This window comes from Tetrao urogallus (genome assembly GCF_951394365.1).
Source record: "Tetrao urogallus genome assembly, chromosome: 16".
Lineage (NCBI taxonomy): Eukaryota > Metazoa > Chordata > Aves > Galliformes > Phasianidae > Tetrao > Tetrao urogallus.
The window spans coordinates 8,480,201-8,498,369 of record NC_136829.1 but is presented as its reverse complement, the minus strand read 5'-3'; the positions used below and the strand labels follow the sequence as shown (position 1 = coordinate 8,498,369).

Here is an 18,169-nt window from a genome sequence, read left to right as displayed (position 1 = left end):
CTGCACCTCCCGCACTGCTGCTGGCATTTGGGTTCCTGCAATCTGACATTATATCACTGAGTGTTCATCCATGAGCTGCCTTCCCCAAGCAGTACAGGAGCACAGTGCTGGCAGTGCTCCTTATGAGCCTTGGGGACACGAGGGATATTGGGAGCAGAGCGATGGGGAAGGGCGGGTCAGTAGTGCTCCTTTCCTCTTAGCTAAGGAGGCAGAGCCAGTCCCCAAGGGGCCGGCCTGCCTCCCTGCCTGCCTTTGGGGCAAAGAAGGGCGATTTTTCACTGTCCACATTAAACAAACAGCAAACCTTGAGGAGAGTGAATGGGACTTGGGGGCCTTTTAACGTTCTGTTAATTAGTAATAGAGCTTTTCCCGGAGATAAACCAATCCATTGGTTAATGGAGTTTATTAATGCACTACAACACCGGCGAGCAGGAGGAGGGCAGCGCAGCCCCGCGGCTACAATAGACACATTGTTTCCGCGAAGATCCCGTCCCTTTCATTTTTTTTTTCTCTTTCTTTCTTAGGGGAAAAAAAAAAAAAAAAAAAAAAAAAGGGGAAAAAAAATCCCTTCACCCCATTTAGCCTCTCCTCCCCACATCTCGGGGCGGTTCGCAGGGCGAGGCCGGTTTCGGGTTTGGGGAGGGGGGGGATGGACGGGACCGGGGCCCCCGGAGGCGGTGCGGGGCGGGCGGCTCCTCCCCGCCGCTGGGGCTGAAGTAGCGCGGGCGCGACGACGCGGAGCGCAGTGCGGGACGGGAGCGGGGAGAGACGCTGCTGCCTTCCCCCCCCCAACCCCCCGCTACGAGGGCGGCTCGGGGAAGATGGCGAGGGCTGCGGAGCGGGGGCTGCGGCTCCTGGTGCTGCTGCTGGGACTCGGAGCGGGGCTGCCCACCGCCGCTCGCCCGCCCGCCTCCTTCCCCGGCGACGTGAACGGGCACAGCCTCCACCCGCCCTACTTCAACCTGGCCGAAGGCACCCGCATCTCCGCCTCCGCCACCTGCGGCGAGGAAGCGGCGGGGACGGCCGGCAGCCGCCGTGCCGTGGAGGATCTGTACTGCAAGCTGGTGGGGGGGCCGCTGGCGGGGGGGGACCCCAACCAGACCATCCAGGTAGGGGCCGAGGCCGGGGATGGTCGCGGGGCTGAGGGCCGGGTCCCTTAGGTATCCTCTCCGGGTCGGTTTTGTGCTCCGTGCCCCCCGAGCCGTTCACGTGCTCCCCGCTGCCGGGCTGTGCACGTGAACGAGGCTCGCCGAGTTCCCATGGCGTGATTTATAAAGGACTCGGAGCTTCGCGTCGGTGCGATGCCGGGCGAGGCTCCCCGGCCCTCTGCCTGCACGAGGATCGCTGGGGCGCGCGTGGGGGGCGGATGGCCTCGTGGGTCCGAGTTCTGCTCCTTGGGGTCGGTGTGGGATTGCGATGAGCAGAAGGTGAAGAAGGCGCGTTTATCAGGTGGCTGATCTCAGGGATCCCGTTTCAAGCAGAGCAGAGGGAGCTCGCAGCCAGGAACGGGGAGGGCAAAAGGTGCTGTACAGCTCCGGTCCTCTTCTAAGGAAAGTAGAACCGTAAACCAGTTGTAGACCACGAGCAGGGACTCCAGACCTGCTGCTGCCTCTTCCCTTGGAAAAGCTGCTGAGTTCCCACGTGCAGCCTGCAGCCTAACCACCAGCCCTGCCGCGTGTTGCTGTGAGACTCCGGGTGCCTGGCACCTGTTGCAGTGCAGCAGCACAGTGTGATGGTGATGAAGAGCAAAGATCTGCCGGCTTCTTAAGCAGAGCCTTTCTTGGTCCTTTTGTTAGGGCTGCCTTTGTTGTGGGATGAGCTCTTGAAGCATTTTTGTCATTCTGACTGCATTCTCCTGAGTCAGTGCTCTGCTAGGAATTTTCCTGCTGTTGTGTTTACAACGTGGGATTTTGTCCTTTTTGTCATAGAAATTGTTGAAGTTGTTACTGGAAGGCAAACGCTGGCATAGTCTCCTCTGAGCCTTGCTGCTTTTTAAACTGATCTGTTTCTGCTGTACTGTAAATTAGTGCAGCTTGAGCTCTGTTGGGAGACAGTAGGGACCTGAAATAATCCCCAGGAAAGTGAAATAGTTGTGCATATACATCATGCACGTGAGTTTTCATACTGGAAGGCAGTAAGGAAAAGTAAAGGATAACTGCTTCTATGTGCAGTTGAAAGAAAAAAAGTGAATAATGTGCCAATCAAAACTAGGAGGGTAAGATAAAGCTGGTAGATGTGAGTATGCATTTGTTGCTGTGCTGCTGTCCACCTGTGCTGCAGCAACCTTTGCTGCCCAGCATGGCACTGGGGATGGATGCTGATGCTGGGATGCAGCACATGGGTTGCTCCACCCAGGAGCTGCAGCTCCTCCTGAGCACAGTCCATCCCTTGGTACCGTGGGGGTCACATCCTCCTGCCTTCTGCCACCCAATGGGGCTCCTTGGCCACAGATCTGTTCCAGCCGCCTTTTCTGTCCCTAATGCAGCTCTGCACAAGTCCCTTTGATCCAGTGCTGCTCCCCAGGCTGAGGCTCTGGTTGGGCTGAGGGCTTTAGAAATATCCCTTTGTGGCAGCTTTCCGTGAGCACAGACAGACCTAGCTGGGAGGAGAGGAAGCAGGTGGCTGAAGCAGAGGTCAGAGCTCCTCATTCAACCACCTTAGGGAGCTCAGCACTCCTTGGTGACCAAAGCAATGGGGGTGTGGGAGGGAAGTGTTCTATTCAGGCAGGCTGAGGTGGCAGTAATGAGCTCTGTGTGCATGTCCTTGGTGCTTGCTTGTCCCACCGATCCCTTCCCTTACCCACCTGCCTGCCCTGCTGTCTGGGCATGGTGTGATTGTGATAAAAATGGACTCTCCATCAAGAAGAATGCCTCGTGGGACACCCCAAGAGTCTGCCTGTTACTGTGGAGAAGGGGCATTTGCTTGAGTGAGGACCCAGTGTAGCATTATTGCTACATCGGTTCAGTCCATCCTGTGTTCTGCTTGTTGTCGCTTGACACTGCAGTAGACTTCCAGGAAAGAGTTTTCATTGACTTGAAAGCCTAATATTCTAAAAATGTCGATAATCAAACTTTCTGAAGTAATACTGCCCTAAAGGCACTTGCAGTGTTTTTGGCACAGCTTGTGGGAAGGCTCTGAACCTTTTCAGGGAGTTTCCTTTGCTTTATTCGGGGCTCTCTGGCAGAAGACAGCAGCTCTAGCTGCAGGAGGCTTTTCAGGCTGTGAGGGTGTGATGAAGAACGCTGCTGAGGTGTGCTGAGAGGAACTGTGTGGAGCTTTGCTGCCCTCATCCCAGTCACTGATCAGCATGGGCAATCCCACCTTAATGCAGAGTGAAGATGGGACAAAGAGGAGATATTATAGGCTCGTTATCCCCACGGAGCTTTGCTGAGGGTGCCTGTAAGCTGTCTGTTCCAGGGTAGAGACAGTTCTCCTGCTTCCAGCAAATCAGGCTTATGGATGGTGGCTTGGTTTCACCTTAATACAACAATAAGGCAGTTATTAACATTAATTGAGGCAATTACATACCTTAAAACTTAAAAACCTTGCTCATTTAAATCAATACTTCTGCCTTCCTTTGCAACTCATCTTCCCTCAAACCCTGCTGCTGCAAAGGACTCCTTTGCTTCTTAAGTCATACAACAGAGCTGCACCTGCCTGAGCAACACACTGCTTACAGGAGGTCCTATCCAGGTGTTACAGCAGCTGAGATCTGGATCTCCTCAGTACCAACCTGCTCAGTACTGGGGTGGCTCCTGGTGGCAGTGCTCCTGGCCATGCTGTGCTCGCCCGCAGGCAGTGTCTGTCTAGCCCCATCTTTCTGCATTCCATGCACAGCAGAGGGAGATGGCTCAGCCCGGGGGTCTCTGCAGGTTGGAGGGCTGGCTGCTGTGGAGCCTCTGAGAGTCTCTTCTGTGCTTGTGTTTGAAAGGACTGGAGCTTTTTGGTCTAACTGCAGCTGGGTAATTGCCCGTGAAAGAGACAGCAGATGAGACAGCACCTGCTTGGCTGTGTGAGCTGTGTTGCTTGTCAGTAAAGATAGCCCTGGGAGCAGCTTGTGAACATACACTTTTATCTGGAATAGCACCTTCTGCTTCCCGTTTCCTGCCCCATGTCTTTGCCCCAGCAGCTCTGTGATCACATCCCCGTGGTTTTGGGATGAGGCTGAGGCAGGGCTGTACCCCAGCACAAAGCTCTCCTGGGGGCAAGCATGCCTGCAGAGCACCAGGCAGCCTTTGTGTGTAAGGGAAATAGCTCCTATTGATGTGAGGGGAATGGGATCAGGCTTTGCAGGGCCCTGGAAGCTGCCCTTTATTCAGATGTTCCTCCTTATCTCCCTCCAGTTACAGTTTGCTTTGATAGTGGATGCCCTCTGAGCTGCCTTGCAGCCTCCTGGCATTGCTGGAGCTCTTTCCCTCACGTACCTTGGTGATGTCTATGCCCCTGCTGCTCCATGAGCCTGCTGTCCCCCCTGAGCCTGCAGCTCACAATTTCTTTTTAATTAAAATCCTCTGCTGATGTCAGACACTCTCATCTCCCCGTAGAGACCTGGCATGCTGTGCAGGAGCGTGAGCTGCTTTAAAGTACAAATAGCTAGGAATGATTCACATGAGGATTAGGTCTGGGTCTAACAAAATAGCTAATGAGCAAGTGGTGCAGCAGAGGGGCCAGTGATGCTTTTATCAGCAAACCTGGCTCAGCTGCTGACACGTTACCCATGGGCAGCTAACCCTGCAGGCTGCCCAGCATGGGGAGGGATAACATCAGCATTACAAATGCATAACAGCTGATCCTAATTTTTAGTCCCCTCTTTGCTAAGCTCGAGTTGGCTGTCACCTGTCCATGTGAACTTTGGGTTCAAAATGGCTTTCACATCTGTGGCAAGAATTTAAAGTATGAAAACACTTTATTTTTTGTTATTTATCCTCATTTTGTAACCTTGCCTTGCTTCTCCCCCCACCTTACTGTGCAGTAGAAATTTCCACACAACCTGTTGCACCGGTTCCCCTTAAAGGTTTGTGCTTCACAGTGGGTCAGTTTTATCTGGTCTGCATTCCCTCCTCCTTCCCTGCGTCCTGCAGCAGAGCTCCCCTCTGTACATCATGGCCACCTGGTGCTTCCATCTGCCCCATTCTTTGCCCTGGCACTTCTCCATTTGCTATTTTCATGTTTCCAGAAGAATTAATTAAAAGGCATGTTTATTTGACACAATTTGCATTGCATAATTGCCCGCAAATAGCATGGCTGTGGGGAAGAATGTGGGGAATTCTCCGTTTTTTGTGCAGTGCAATTCCTGCAGAGGTTGGGGCAGCTGGAGGATCACAGCCCCATGGCTCTGCCTTGCCTCTGCCTTGGCAGGGGGCAGGCAGGAAGGAGCCTAACTGCCTTGAGAACTTGTACTGGATGTAATATTAAAGCAGGCAGCAGCTGGGAGAGGCAGCTTGCATGCCTGGGAATAGCTGCACCTTTTGAAGGAAGACTGCCTGGAACAGTTCCCTTCCGGGCTGTCTGTGGCAGCAATTCAAGCGACAGAAGTGATGCTCCATGAACCAAGTAACTCCCTGATGTACAGGGCTTCTTGCAGGGTTCCTTAAGAGTGAGTCAGATTCAGCTGCCTGTTCAAGGGGAAAGAAAGTCTTGCCCTGAGCAGCTCAGGGCTTTGTTTGATGCAGCTCAGCAGGGGCTGCTCAGGTTGTGGAGCTGTTTTCTCTGGCAGTGTGTCCAGGGGGCTGACAGCCACCACGCTGCCAAAGCAAGACAAGAGGGTCTGTGAGTGCAATGGCAGTCAGGTCCCTGGCTGGGTGACAGCATGGGCTGTCCCTTCCTGGCCTTGCATTGTGGCATCACCAGCGTGAGGGTCTTGGCTGCCACACTATTAAGCTTGAAAATGGAGCTGAAAGACTATACTTGTGAAATGAATAGGTTGACAAGCAGCAGATTGCAGGGAGCTGGGCAGAAGAACTGGCAGCCTGGGTTCATAGTGACTGAATGGTGTGGGTTGGGATCTCTGGGTATTGCCAAGGCTGTGAGTGGCAGTTCAGCAGAGCAGCCCTTGTGGCACTGGAGCTCAGAATGGCAATGCACAGTGCTTATGTGAAATACAGAAAGGGTGCTTATTAGGGCAGTCAGAACTGTACACTGAGTTATTGTGGGTTTTCAGAGCTTTCTTACGTTCATTTTTCAGTCCCTGCTCTAAATTGGTGCATACCAAAAGTTTATACATTGATTCACACTGTATTCTGAACTGTTCTGGTACCTGCCTGCTTTGTGCCATGCTTTCCTGGCCACGGTTAAATGTTTGTTGTTTTATTTTTTGTGCTTTCCCTCAGGGCCAGTACTGTGACATCTGCTCCTCAGCAAACAGCAACAAGGCACATCCCATAACTAACGCCATCGATGGGACGGAGCGCTGGTGGCAGAGTCCCCCACTCTCCCGTGGGCTGGAGTTCAACCAGGTCAACGTCACTCTGGACCTTGGACAGGTAACCCAAGTCCTTCTCAGTCATGTTGTAGGTTGTGCTTTGCTGGCAAGGACCTGTCCTCCCATTCTTCTCAGGTTCATCAGTGGATGGGTGGAAGCTGGAAGGGTGAGATGTAACCTTATCTAATCCAGGGCAGGAGGCTTTGTTAAAACTGTAAAGTTATTTGAAAACATTAAGTCCAGGCTGAAAATCTTTCCCTAAAAGACAAAGAATGACAGTGGATGCTTGGTCTCTAATTCTGGCAAGTCAGAGGGAATTAACATTGTAATGGCGATGGCTGCCAGCCCACAGCCCTCCTTTGCTGCTCCCATTCAGTCACAGAAGCATTCCTCTGGAAATGGGTTATTCTCTCAGACCTTCCTTGGCTTAGGAAAGATGTCAGCATCTGATGCTGCAGGAACTGGAGGGGTCACAGACCGGGGGCGCAAAGGTCTGAGGGATGAGGGCTGCTTGCTGCTATGTGGCATTACTACAGAGGGGGTGTTCTCTTCCCCAAGCATCTCTGCGGGGGCTGTCCTGTTTGGAGGGAGACAGCAGTAGGGAAGAGGGGAGGAATGGGCTGTGTCATATGCAGACCTGTGCTTTGAATAACAACCTTGTTTCAAATCACAGGATCACCCTACAGTCAGGAGTTGAACTCAGTGATCCTTATGTGTCCTTTCCAACTTGGGACATTCTGTATTAAATGGACCTAACAGTTGTGCTGCTTGGGATGGTTCAGCTCTGGGATGGGTAATGTGGCTGCTGTAATCGCTCAGGGACTGAGTGCCCCTTAGTATAGGAACTTGCACTGATTGTGGTAATTTCAAGTCTTGTCAGGCACTGAAGCTTTGCACTGACCTTGCAGACAGCTTTCGACCAGTTGAATGGAATGAAAGCTCATTTGTCATCATTCTCTGTCAGAGGTCTGACTCCAGCTCTGCAGCTGTCTGGAGCTGAGCTATACATGGCACCACCAAATGTCCTCTGGTGCCTGGGGCACTGTGTGTCACACAAGAGCTGGGTGGGCACAGCTTTCCCAGGCAGCACACAGCATGCCAATCCTCTTAGCCAATGTAGCATCTTGGCAGCATCTCAGGTGGCTTCCAGCAGGCAGGGAGTGCTGAGGGTGTGCTTGCAGTCTCTGCACTCTGTACCCTGGGATGGAGTTGCATGATTACTCCTATGAGGTTGGTAGCACAGCTTGCATCTGGTGGGGAGTTCCTCTGGGGCTACAGCTCACTCAGTGACACTTCTGCCTTTGCAAAATGAGCACTTGTTGCAGCAGGAGTATGAACCTAAAGGATCCGTGTTCAGTGGCTTTCTCTTAATGTATGCCCGTGTTGCACATAATTGCTGTAATAGCCCGTTTGTACTCCTAGGGAGAATCAGTTCTTTGCTTTTCCCTCCTTTGTTTTGGTGGGTCAGGCAACAGAAACGAAATGCTAGTAAATCACTAATTTCCTCTTCTTGAAATTGAGACTGATGAAAAGAGAGGAAAAGAGGAATTTTTGGGACCCAGCAAGGTCTGCAGGGCGAGAGCTGGAGCAGACTGCCTGGCAGCCAGGTTAGCAAATTCCTCAGATACCTGTGAAACAGTGCAGGTAACACCCTCACAGGCACGGCTGAATGCAGGCTTTTTTTTTTTTTTTTTTGGCTGACAAACAAGTCCTCCCCTTGCTCCATATAACCCTCTGGGGATCTCTTGGACCAATTAAGATTTAATTTAAGGAACTGATGGCTATGGAAACTTTTTTGTCCCTTTGGGGAATTGCTAGTGCCCAGAGTGCACACAGCATAGAGCTTCAATGGAGCATGGTGGGAGATGATGGTGTCAGCCCCCTCCCTTCCCTGTGTCCCTGCTCTTTGTCCCTCCTGTGCCATAAGTGCTTAATTACCGGTTGGAATCAAGTTTCTGCAGCGTTTGGCAAGGCTGTGGCAAGTAGGAGAGGGGCTGTTAATTAAGCAGCCTGTTGGGCTCTGCTTTTGCTGGCTGGGAACTTGTTCTCCTCACAGGGATGTTAAAATCAGATCAGAGCTCCTGCCACAACAAGGGGAGGTTGTGCCTGGTTATCTGCTGAGGGGCTGGGGTCTGATTTGCTTCTGGTGCTGTGTCTGTGCTGTTGTGGGGAGGGGTGATTTATCTTTGTAGGGTGAAAAGCTGAAAGAGAAGTCAGTGATGGTTCCTACGTCAGGCCTGACTGGGAATCAGAAATAACACAGACTGCTCCAAGGAGCAAAGTGAAATGGGTTTTAGGAGCTACTGGGGGTAGAAGCTTGAATAGGGAATACTTGTTTTATTTTCCTGCTTTTAATCGTGAGCTCATGCTTTGCGCTTTAATATGGTTAGGATGAATGGTCGGGTGACTGCATGGGTTTGTATGCAGCCAAATTCAGCACTGCAGCACCATGGTGGAGCACGGTTCTGGTTTCACGGGCTGGAACAATTGGAGGATGCCATGCTCAGGGAGAACACCATTGTACATTGTGGTACTGCTGTGCTCACAGAGGGACAAGAGATGGTGACTCACGGTCACTGTGGAGATGGTCCCCTGTGATCCTGCAGTGGGTGGAGGGGAGGAAAGGGTGTGATGGAAACTTATTTTTTTTTTTCTTCCCCCCAAGTAGGTCGCTTGAGTCAGAGCTGACAGAAATCAGGAGGCTCGCAGAGCCATGAATGGCTGGCGTCCTGCCAGGGCTGACATCTTCCTTGCGTGAAGGTGAACCCAGGCCAGCCCTTCCCTGAGATGTTTATGGATAGCCGGTGCTTTATGGTAAACTCCGGGGAGAGGAATGCTTGCGGTCGTGCAAGAGCAGGAGCTTCGTGCCAGTGCTTGCTGGAGGTTAATTACTGCCGTGAGACAGTGATGGGATTGCAGCCCCCACCCCCAGAGCCTGGTGACACTGGGGAACAGCAGAGCCTCCGACTGAAGCTTTGCAGGGAGTTTTGATTTACACGCCTCAAGCTATTTAACGCTTGTTGTAGTCAGGAATGAGATTTATGTCTGAAAGCCTCGATGTCAGGGGTAAGCTTCTGGCAGGGCCCTGCTCCCCGGCAAGGAGCATCTGAAATGAAGGAAGGAAATGGCCCGGTGTCTCATTAATGAATATTAAGTTCTGGACTGGGTGAAAATGTCAATTGGCCTAATGCTGGAGGAACACTGCTGAATGAGAGCACAGCACCTGGCGTGTCGTAGCACTATAAAATCTTCTCTTTAGTTTCTGTCTTCCTGTGGCTGTTCCGTTCAGATGAAAATAAAGCAGGGCTACTCCAGGCTGCCTCTGGGATGGCAGCTGGAGGAAAGGGCTGAGCTGTCCTACCTGTCCCCAGCGAAAGCCTTCAGCACAGAGATGAATCTGTTTATTACTTGGCTTAGTTAATTCAGAACTTCTTGATGAATAAACTTGTTAAATCTCAGGAGAGAGCTCGTGGTTATTATAGCATGGAGCATTCCCTAAGCCTGGGGTGGGATGGTATGATGGCCATCGGAGAAGGTATTTCAGCTTAAAAACCTCTCTGTTCTCTCACCTTCTTCCATTTGCACCCGTATTTCAGTTGCTGTGAGATTTCTTATTGCAGCTGGGTGATATCACTGATGTCTGTTGCCCTCCATGGTATCCTGTTCTTTCTTGCTAGACGCAGAGAGAAACTTAAAATGAATCTCTCCCTTTCCTTCCCCTTAGTGGGGATGTCTTCTGCATTCCTGTTGTCAGCACACACCTCCAGCAAATGCACAACTTCCTCTTGTCCCAGGACCATGCACTGCTGTATCTGCCTGGCATGTATTTCTCAGAAAGTGTTGCAAAAATGGGGCGATATTTGAGGATTTTTGTGTGTAGTTCTCACTTAAAAAAAAAAAAAAAAAAAAAATTCAACGACAATTAACTGTAAGGACGCCTAGTTCATCACTGTGTTGGGGCACTGCTGTGGGAAAGGGGTAGGAGGGCTTAGCAGCATTTATGGTGGGGTTTTGCACCTTAAGTAAGGAGCTGGGGCATAAAATCTCAAACAAAGGCCTTTTTTTCTCCAAACAGTTCTTTGTGTCTTGGAGCAAAAGCAGTATTAAAAATAAAGCATGTTAAACAGGCTGAGCAGAAATCCTTCTTGCTTTCAACAGCTGAAGCAACAGCCTCTTCTCCTGTGTAGAGTCCTCTGCAGTTGCCTGATCTCCAAAAGGAGACTGAAATCTCTATTCGCTTAGTGGCTTCTAAACTGCAGCTCCCCACCTGGAAGAGCTTGTGGCTCCCTTAGGAGCCTGCTGAGCACTGCTGTTCCCACATGCGCCCCGCTTGATGCTCGTGTTAGTGCTGCTTCCCTGGGGAAAGCTGGGAAGGTGTGAGTGTGAGAGCAGCGCTGGGGCTGGCGCTGAGCCCGCCTGCGTTGTTCTTCTCCCACTGTATTTCCTCCTTTATTGTTTTAAATACTTGCTTGTGAAGGCTGTTTTTCCAAAGTTCCAGTTCCCCTGACCCAGACCCAGCAGCTTCCCCCCCCCGATCCCCCCCCCCCCCCCTCCCCCCCCCGAGTGAGGGAGATTTTTGCCTTTTCTCAGCCCTTCCTGTGCTCGCTGCCAGCTCCCACAGGATTCCTGGCTCCAGTGGCTGTGCGAGAGCCACTCAGGTGAGCAGGGAGTGCCTGGCTGTTAGCCAAGCAGGGTGCTGTGCTCCAGCAGCAAGAGCAAACCCATCCTCGTCCCATTCATCACCCTTGCCAAGTCAGATGCCAAGTTCCCATTTCCAGGATCCAGAGCAGCCAAGACTCAGATCAGTTGTTTTTTTTTTTTTTTTTCCTTTTCTTCTTTGTTACTGCTGTTGCTGTAGGGGAGCAGATGTGCAGAATATCACTTTGAGGTAAATCATGGGTGGTATGAGTTAGAATTCTGTGTTATGCTTACTTCAGTTGTGAAGCAGTACTGCTTAAAATCACTTTTCCACATCTGAGTAATTGGTATTTCATTTGGGCTATTTGACTTCCCCAAAAACTGCTGTTGCCTGGCACATCTGCCATGCTGCTGGCGCTGAGAATAGGGCAGCTGGTGGGGCAGGAGGCTCTGAGCACATCACTCAGCGTTGTGGCACCTTTTGTGCTCTACAAGGAGGCTATTTCTGCCTGTGCTTTTTACATCTTGCACAAACGACCCTTGTGCTTCTACTGCTTAATCTTCCCAAGGCTCTGCCCAGACCTGAACTAGCTATGGGGAACTCACGTGTTAAAATCCAGCCTCAGCCTACCCCCCTCTCCCCCCCCCAGCTCCAGGTAGCAACTGATGAAAAGATAATTACTGTTTCTAAAGAAAAGAAACTCGTGCAATTCTTCCAGTGTAATTTCTTCCTAGGTATTGTTGCTTATTTTTAATTTCTTTGTGATGAGAAGCAAGGTGGCTCGTGCTCCCCTCCTGGCTGGGCTGCCTGTTCCTGCCCCGCTCCCTGGGATTCCTCAAAGATTAGGAGAAAGCCTCCAGGCGAGCTGGGGAGAGGTCAGGCAAGCTGTGAGCTGGCATATGGGAGGCTTTGCTTTGTAATGAATAGCTGGAAGGCAAGCCTTGTAATTTCTTGCTGTTCTCCTGGAAAGTGCCTGCTTGGCTGGCCTGGTAAACAAGCGTGTGCCTTGGGTCGGGTGTGAGTGTGCTCTGAGGTTGGCTTTGTCTGCCCTGTTTGTGATTGCACCCGGCAAGTTAAAACCAACCAGAGCCATCTAGGTCAGCCTCTGATTACTGGAGAGCTGTGTTTTTCTGCTTCAGACAGGGTACACAGTGGTCAGGGTACACAGTGGAAGCAGAGCTTCACTGCTTTGACACGGAGTGCAATGATGTCCAAGCACTTGGCTTTGTGTTTTCTGTAATTTTGCTTGTCCTATCTCCAAAAACAGGAACAATGCATTTATCTCTGCCACTCTGTGTGCAGCCTGTCACCAACCTGGAGCCTGCAAAGCTCCAGACTGATGGGTACAAAGCTATTTGCTGAACACCCTCTTGGGTCCGTGCTGTGGCTGAGGCCTATGAATGCAGCCCAGACGTGGGCTGGGAAACGCACTCATCTTGTGGCATCACACGCTTGATACCACTTGATCCAGACCACAATGAGAAGTCTCTCAAGTGAGCAGTTGCTGCTTCCTAGGAAAGCTTTCTGGTAGCTGTTCCTGCCCTCCATAGCTCCATCATAGTCCTGATCTCTCTCAGACCCCACTGGCTAGTGTGGAAGCTGCTAAGTATGCATCTGCCCAGCCAACTCCTGCTCTTCCAAAGCTGTTTTGTTTACCTTGCCCCACACCTCTCTTTCCATGCTCCATCACGCCTGGCTCAGCCCTGCTTTCATCTCTGCCTCATCCTTTTATTACAGTCATAAACATGGGCCCCCAGGCTATGCCCAGCCTTGATCCTTCGTTTCCTGTTTTCTGGATTCTGTACTCCTCAAATTCCAGATCTCCCTTCCCCTGTGTGGTGCCAAGCAGTGCAATAAATAGTGCATTGTTGATGGGTGACAAAAGAGAGACCAGCAGGAAGGCACGAGGTGAGAGGCAGTGCCTGGCTGATGGGGCAGGAGAGTCCTTCTGAAGGCTTCTGAGCGGGCTGAGGACAAGCAGTAGCTAACTGGGGAGTTGTGGTCTAATCACAGAGAGCTGGTAATTGAGTAGGTGCTTCTTGAGGAATGCTGAGGGGATGGATAGAGAGAAGAGGTAGGAAGAGGGATGTGTGATATGGGGAGATCCAGAGAGGAGGACAGGACCTGGCACATGGGTGACTGCACAGGGCAAGGGCAGTTTGGTGGCTTGGAGCTCCCTTGGATGAGATCACCAGAGACTTACACGAGGCCAGCAGGAATTACTTTGTTTTGAGCTCCATAGAAGGGGTTGCCAAGTGTGACTATAAAAAGGCTTTTGTTACTATGAGGTCACTGGTAATGGAAGGTGGGTCTGCGTGATGCCAGCTTCTGTTGTGCGGCACAGGAAGCTAGGAAACTTCCTCTGAGAGCTCTGGTCTTGCTTCACCAAGCCTGAAAGACAGCCATCCGCAGATAGGGAAAGCAGTGAGGGGCTGTCAGTGTCATTTAGGGACTCTGCATCCCCTTCTCTGTCCTCTTCGAGACCTCAGAGATGTGAGGATGGTAATTTGATTGTCCTGTCCTTCCCTCCAGTGACTAGCAGAGTGGAGGAGATGTTTGGCTTGGGGGGAACATGGTTGTGGGAAAGGTGAGTGGCTCATGGATGTGGCAGGAAGCATCGTGCCTCTTGTTCCAGCTGTGTCTACCTCAAGAAACTGCGTCTGTGCCAGCTGGGTTAAGTTAGCCAAGCTCTGGTTGCAGAGATGCATTTGTCTGTGTTGAATGGTGTGCAGTTGGAATAGTTTGTCAAAACAAGGTGCCTTTATCCTGGAAGAGTTGCATACATTGATGGTTTTTACGTTGTGCCTCTGTATGCTGAGAACGGTATCTCTGACGGAGCAGATTTACTGGCAGAGCTTTTATGTAAGAACTCAGCTCTACTTGGTGTCCTCTGCATGAGGATAAACTTTGCATCTTCTGCTTGGCATGCTGACTCTTTTTAGCAATTGTTTGCCTGACTCATGCAGTGACAAGCAAACAGCCAAACCCTGGGAGCTGCCACATTTTTCACACATGTTTTTAGCTGCTTTCTCTCGTTTCTTTCTTTTCCTGCTTGGATAAAGAGCACTGCTGAGCTCTCACACACGCAAATGCTCAGCTGAGCTCTATTTATGGGTTCCTATGAGTTTTCATCATTGTGGATTGAAGCGTGCCCTGTGACCAAAAAACTGTTAGCATGATGCTGCAGGCATCTCTTGGATCCAGTTAAATGCATATGATGCCAAGCCCTGATAGGAAGGAAAAAGAATGGCTTTCTGGTATTTGAACACAGTTGTACGTCTGTGTTTATGGTTTGCAACTGCAAACAAATCCTTACCGCTGTCTTCATTGTGGCTTTGCTGTTGTTGTCCTGCCTGTTTGCTAAAGCTGCTGCTTAATCCTTTTTCAGTCTGTTGCAAAGTCTGCATCCACCCAGATACAGAGTGGGCATGAAGATTGTGGCTGAACTCCAGGATAGGGGTTTTTTTTGTTCTTTATTTAACAGTAATTGCTTTCTGCCTTGACATTAGCTTACTTCAACTTTCAGTAAATGATGCTGCAGATACAAGGAGGTTCTTGGGGTGTGTGTGAGCACAAAGCCCACATTCTGATGAGCTTCGTATGTCCAAACAGCAGCAAGAACCGCTGTGCAAACGCTGTAGCTGCAGATCTCTGCTGGTGTTAGTGGCATTGGGAATGTTAATCCTGCTGTGGCCCTGGTATGTGCTGCTATTGGGTCAGCTAACCTGGCTCTGAATGGCAGTATCATGGTGAGGAAACTTGCTGACAAATGCTAACATGGTGCATGGCTCTAATGCAGATTTTTAAAAGAATAAGCTTGCTTGCACGTGTCAGGTTTGACGTTGTTGAAATCTGCTAACAATTGAAGCTTTAAACACAGTGTTGCTGGGGCTTGCAGGAACCGTGCAGAGGAATTACAAAAAATGCAGCCACTGATACTGCTGAAATGTCTGGAAGCTTGATTTAGTCTAGGCTTGGTGCACAGAGCTCATCCATGGTGCAAGGAGTCAGTTTCTCTGAGACTTTATTAGCAAATCCCCATGGTCCAACCTGGGAGCCAGAGCTCTGGGGTGTAATCCCTGCCAGGATTCCTATTCTGGAGGGAGGATGGAAAAACTGCTGAGGCAATGTGATCTGTGATGGCAAGGCTGTGTGCTCGGAGGGACCCTGTGGAGCCAGGTTTTCTACCTTTGCAGGACCTAGAGCTGCTGTGCCGGTGGCACTGAAAAGGACCTTCCAAAGTCACTGCCTGGCCCTGAAAATGGGCAGAAAGGAAATTGCTTTTGTGTCCTCACAGGGCTGGGATCGTAAAGAGGCAGAAGTCCAATGTCAGAGCTGGAGCATCCGTATTCTCCTCCAAATCTAGCAGAGGAAAGATTTAGGTATATCACTCTTAGCTGCCAGCAAGTTGGAACTCTTCTGAAGTTTGTGTGAGCCTTCAGCATTTGGCTGTTTAAAACAGAATCAGTGTCTTTAGTGGCATGCTGAGACCTCTCACTTGGTGCCAATTTTTAGCTTATCCATCATTTTCCCTTTCCTTCCCCTCCTTACCCTTCCCAAGTGCTCAGGTTTGTGACAGGATATCCACTTCATTCAAGAGAGTGGGGGAAATATTTGCTTGTAGCGTGGCCAGTTGCCAAGGCTGCTTTGTTCTCCCAGTTGCTGAAAGGACAGCCCAAGGAAACGTGCAGAGCTGGAGCTGGCATGCGACTTGGAGTGGATTTCCTGCAGCTCTGGAAGCATAAAGTGTGACACTGGAATTTTTCTTTTTTTTTTTTTGATCCCATAAATGCAAGGAAAGAGAAGGCTTGGGTGGGCTGCAGACAGGCTGGGTCTGAAATCCTCTTTGATGTGAAATTGCTGTGTCATAACTACACAAGTTGTGCCTTGCCAAGGTTAAATCAGGCTTTTTTTTTTTCTTATTTATTGCTGAGCTTGTGGCAGTCCAGTTTTCAGCTGTGTGGGTAGGAAGATGGTTACTCCTGAACCATTTGCCACACTACAGCTGGGTGGCATCCAAGCCCTGCTGTGAGTGCAGAAAGCCTCTTTTGTAACAAATTCAGACCTGCAGTGGTGATGCCAAGAAAAGCAGCAAACTGCAGGGGCTGAGTTTTGGCTCCTTGGTGTGGTCCAAGTGCTAATGTCCATGGCTCTGAGTGTACAGCAGTGGGCTGCACAGGGAGGATGAGAGCTCTCACATAGTGAAACAGGTGCCTGGCTATTGGGGCAGGCTAGAATCATGAGCAGATCCCAGAGACAAGTATTCTTTTGTCTGGCTTCTCCATTTTGGTTGTGCTCATAAGAACACTGACACTGTCTTGAGCAATGAATCTGCATTGCTGTTACTTACTGTAACTTAACCAGCATGTAGAAGATACAGTCAGGAACACGTTTGCTCTGGATGCTGGGAATGTCCTCTTGAAAATGCGCTGTGCTTTGGTAAGTGTAATAGAGGGTTTTTTTCCACCCTTCCCCCTTCCAGGTTTCTGAAGGCCAAAGTCTTGAAACAACTTAGAAAGGCTGCTAAAGCTGTGCTGATAAGATAGGCAGCAAATGTGCTGGAGAGCCTAACACAGGGACTGAAACATTTAAACTGTTTGCTTTTCCTTTAACAGTGTGAAAAATGAGTGTCTCATTGAGAAACCTGGGGAATTGTGTACTTGGGGTAAGGGCTGCACCAAAGTGTTGTCCCTGCTTTATGTTGTCACTGGGGCTGGCAGCTGGTGTGCTTGGTTTGGGTATACTGGGTAGGAGGCTGGAGTTGGTTTGGGCTCCGTGACCCCCGTTATGATGGGCCCATTTACAGCAGTCTCTGTCCAGCCCTTTGAAGTATGGCACAGACAGGGCTGCTTGGACATCACAAGCATCTGCACAGCACCTCTCTATGGAATGTGCTGGCTGGATGTGTGCCATTAGTCTGGGGTGCCATGAGAATAGCAATGCCATTGCTTAAAGGTTTGTTTTTAACCTGCCAGATGAAGGATTAGTTGTGTGATGTTCCCACCCTGGAAACGTGCTGCTCACGTGCCCATGCGCAGCCTTCATTTGCTGGTGGTCGGTTCTTTCAGCACTTTGTGCTTACACACCCAGGCCTTTTATCTCTGCTAAATCATAGCTTTCTTAAGCCCTTGTGGTTTCTCTAGCACTCCCTTATCTCTGTTCCTTTCCAGGGCTGGGCAGTGGGAGCAGGGAAGCAGGAGGGGCTGAGCAAGCTGTAAATGTGTTTGCACTGCAGTGATGCTACATGACTTACCAAGAAAGGCAAGGCTGAGTGTGGTAGAGCACCCATAGGGTTTGTGGGTTTTTCTGGCCTGCTGGGCAGCTGAAGTTCTGCAAGGCAATTCTTGGTTTTAGGATTTGAGGAAGTAGGGTTTGGAGCAGGTCCCTGCAGCAGAAGGCTGATGTGAGTTGAGCTGAAAATTGGCTTGAAGGCTGCTGTCAAGTGACAGTATGGCTTTACTCCTGCTATCATGTCCTTCTGGCCAATCATCAGAATAAGGATGCTGTGAAGTTTGGGAACAGCACTTTGGTATTCACAGGCAGACTGGGACCTGGTAAGCATCTGCACTTGTGGTCTTTTGATGGGATGGAGCTCTGCTGGCCATTCAGTTGGCGACTCCAAGCACTGTCTGTAAGGTGGGTGCACCTGCTCTCATGAAGTCATGGTTTCTGATTAGAAGTGTTGTGGTTGTTGCTTTTGTTTTCTTTCCCTTTCCTACTGTAGGCATTCAGCAGAAGCTTTGCAGTGTGTGGTTACCTGGCAGCCCCTTGTTCTGGATCTCTGTGCCTATGGATGTGCATATGGTGTTGCCCTGCGGTGGTTGAACCTGCAGGGGTGGGAAAAACAAAGGATTTTACTGCTGCTCCTTGCTATATTTCCTGACTGCTGGAGTGAGGGAGCACAGAGGCTGAGCTTTGCTTCCTAAGAGTGCATATTTGCTGTAGAGAATCGTCACCATCCACAGTGACAGGCTGCAGCTCCACAGCTCACTACACCTTTGCCTTATTTTACATCCAGAATGGAAGGTTTGGGGCATGGTGCATCTTTGCACACTGTTGTACACTGTGCAACAACCTGTGTTTGGATGCAATATGACACCTGCTGTGAT

The 18,169-nt window shown here is 50.4% G+C and overlaps 1 protein-coding gene across 1 annotated transcript in view; it reads left to right on the top strand.

Moving 5' to 3' along the window:
• Positions 1-821: 821 nt before the first annotated feature.
• The window catches only part of LAMA5 (laminin subunit alpha 5), a gene marked incomplete at both ends in the record, with an annotated part of 77,850 nt that continues 60,502 nt past the window's right edge, over positions 822-18,169 (top strand). The window contains 2 exons of the mRNA XM_079543472.1: positions 822-1,109; positions 6,330-6,482. Of these exons, the coding sequence (XP_079399598.1) occupies positions 822-1,109; positions 6,330-6,482 (441 nt within the window). The remainder of the gene's footprint in view (positions 1,110-6,329; positions 6,483-18,169) is intronic.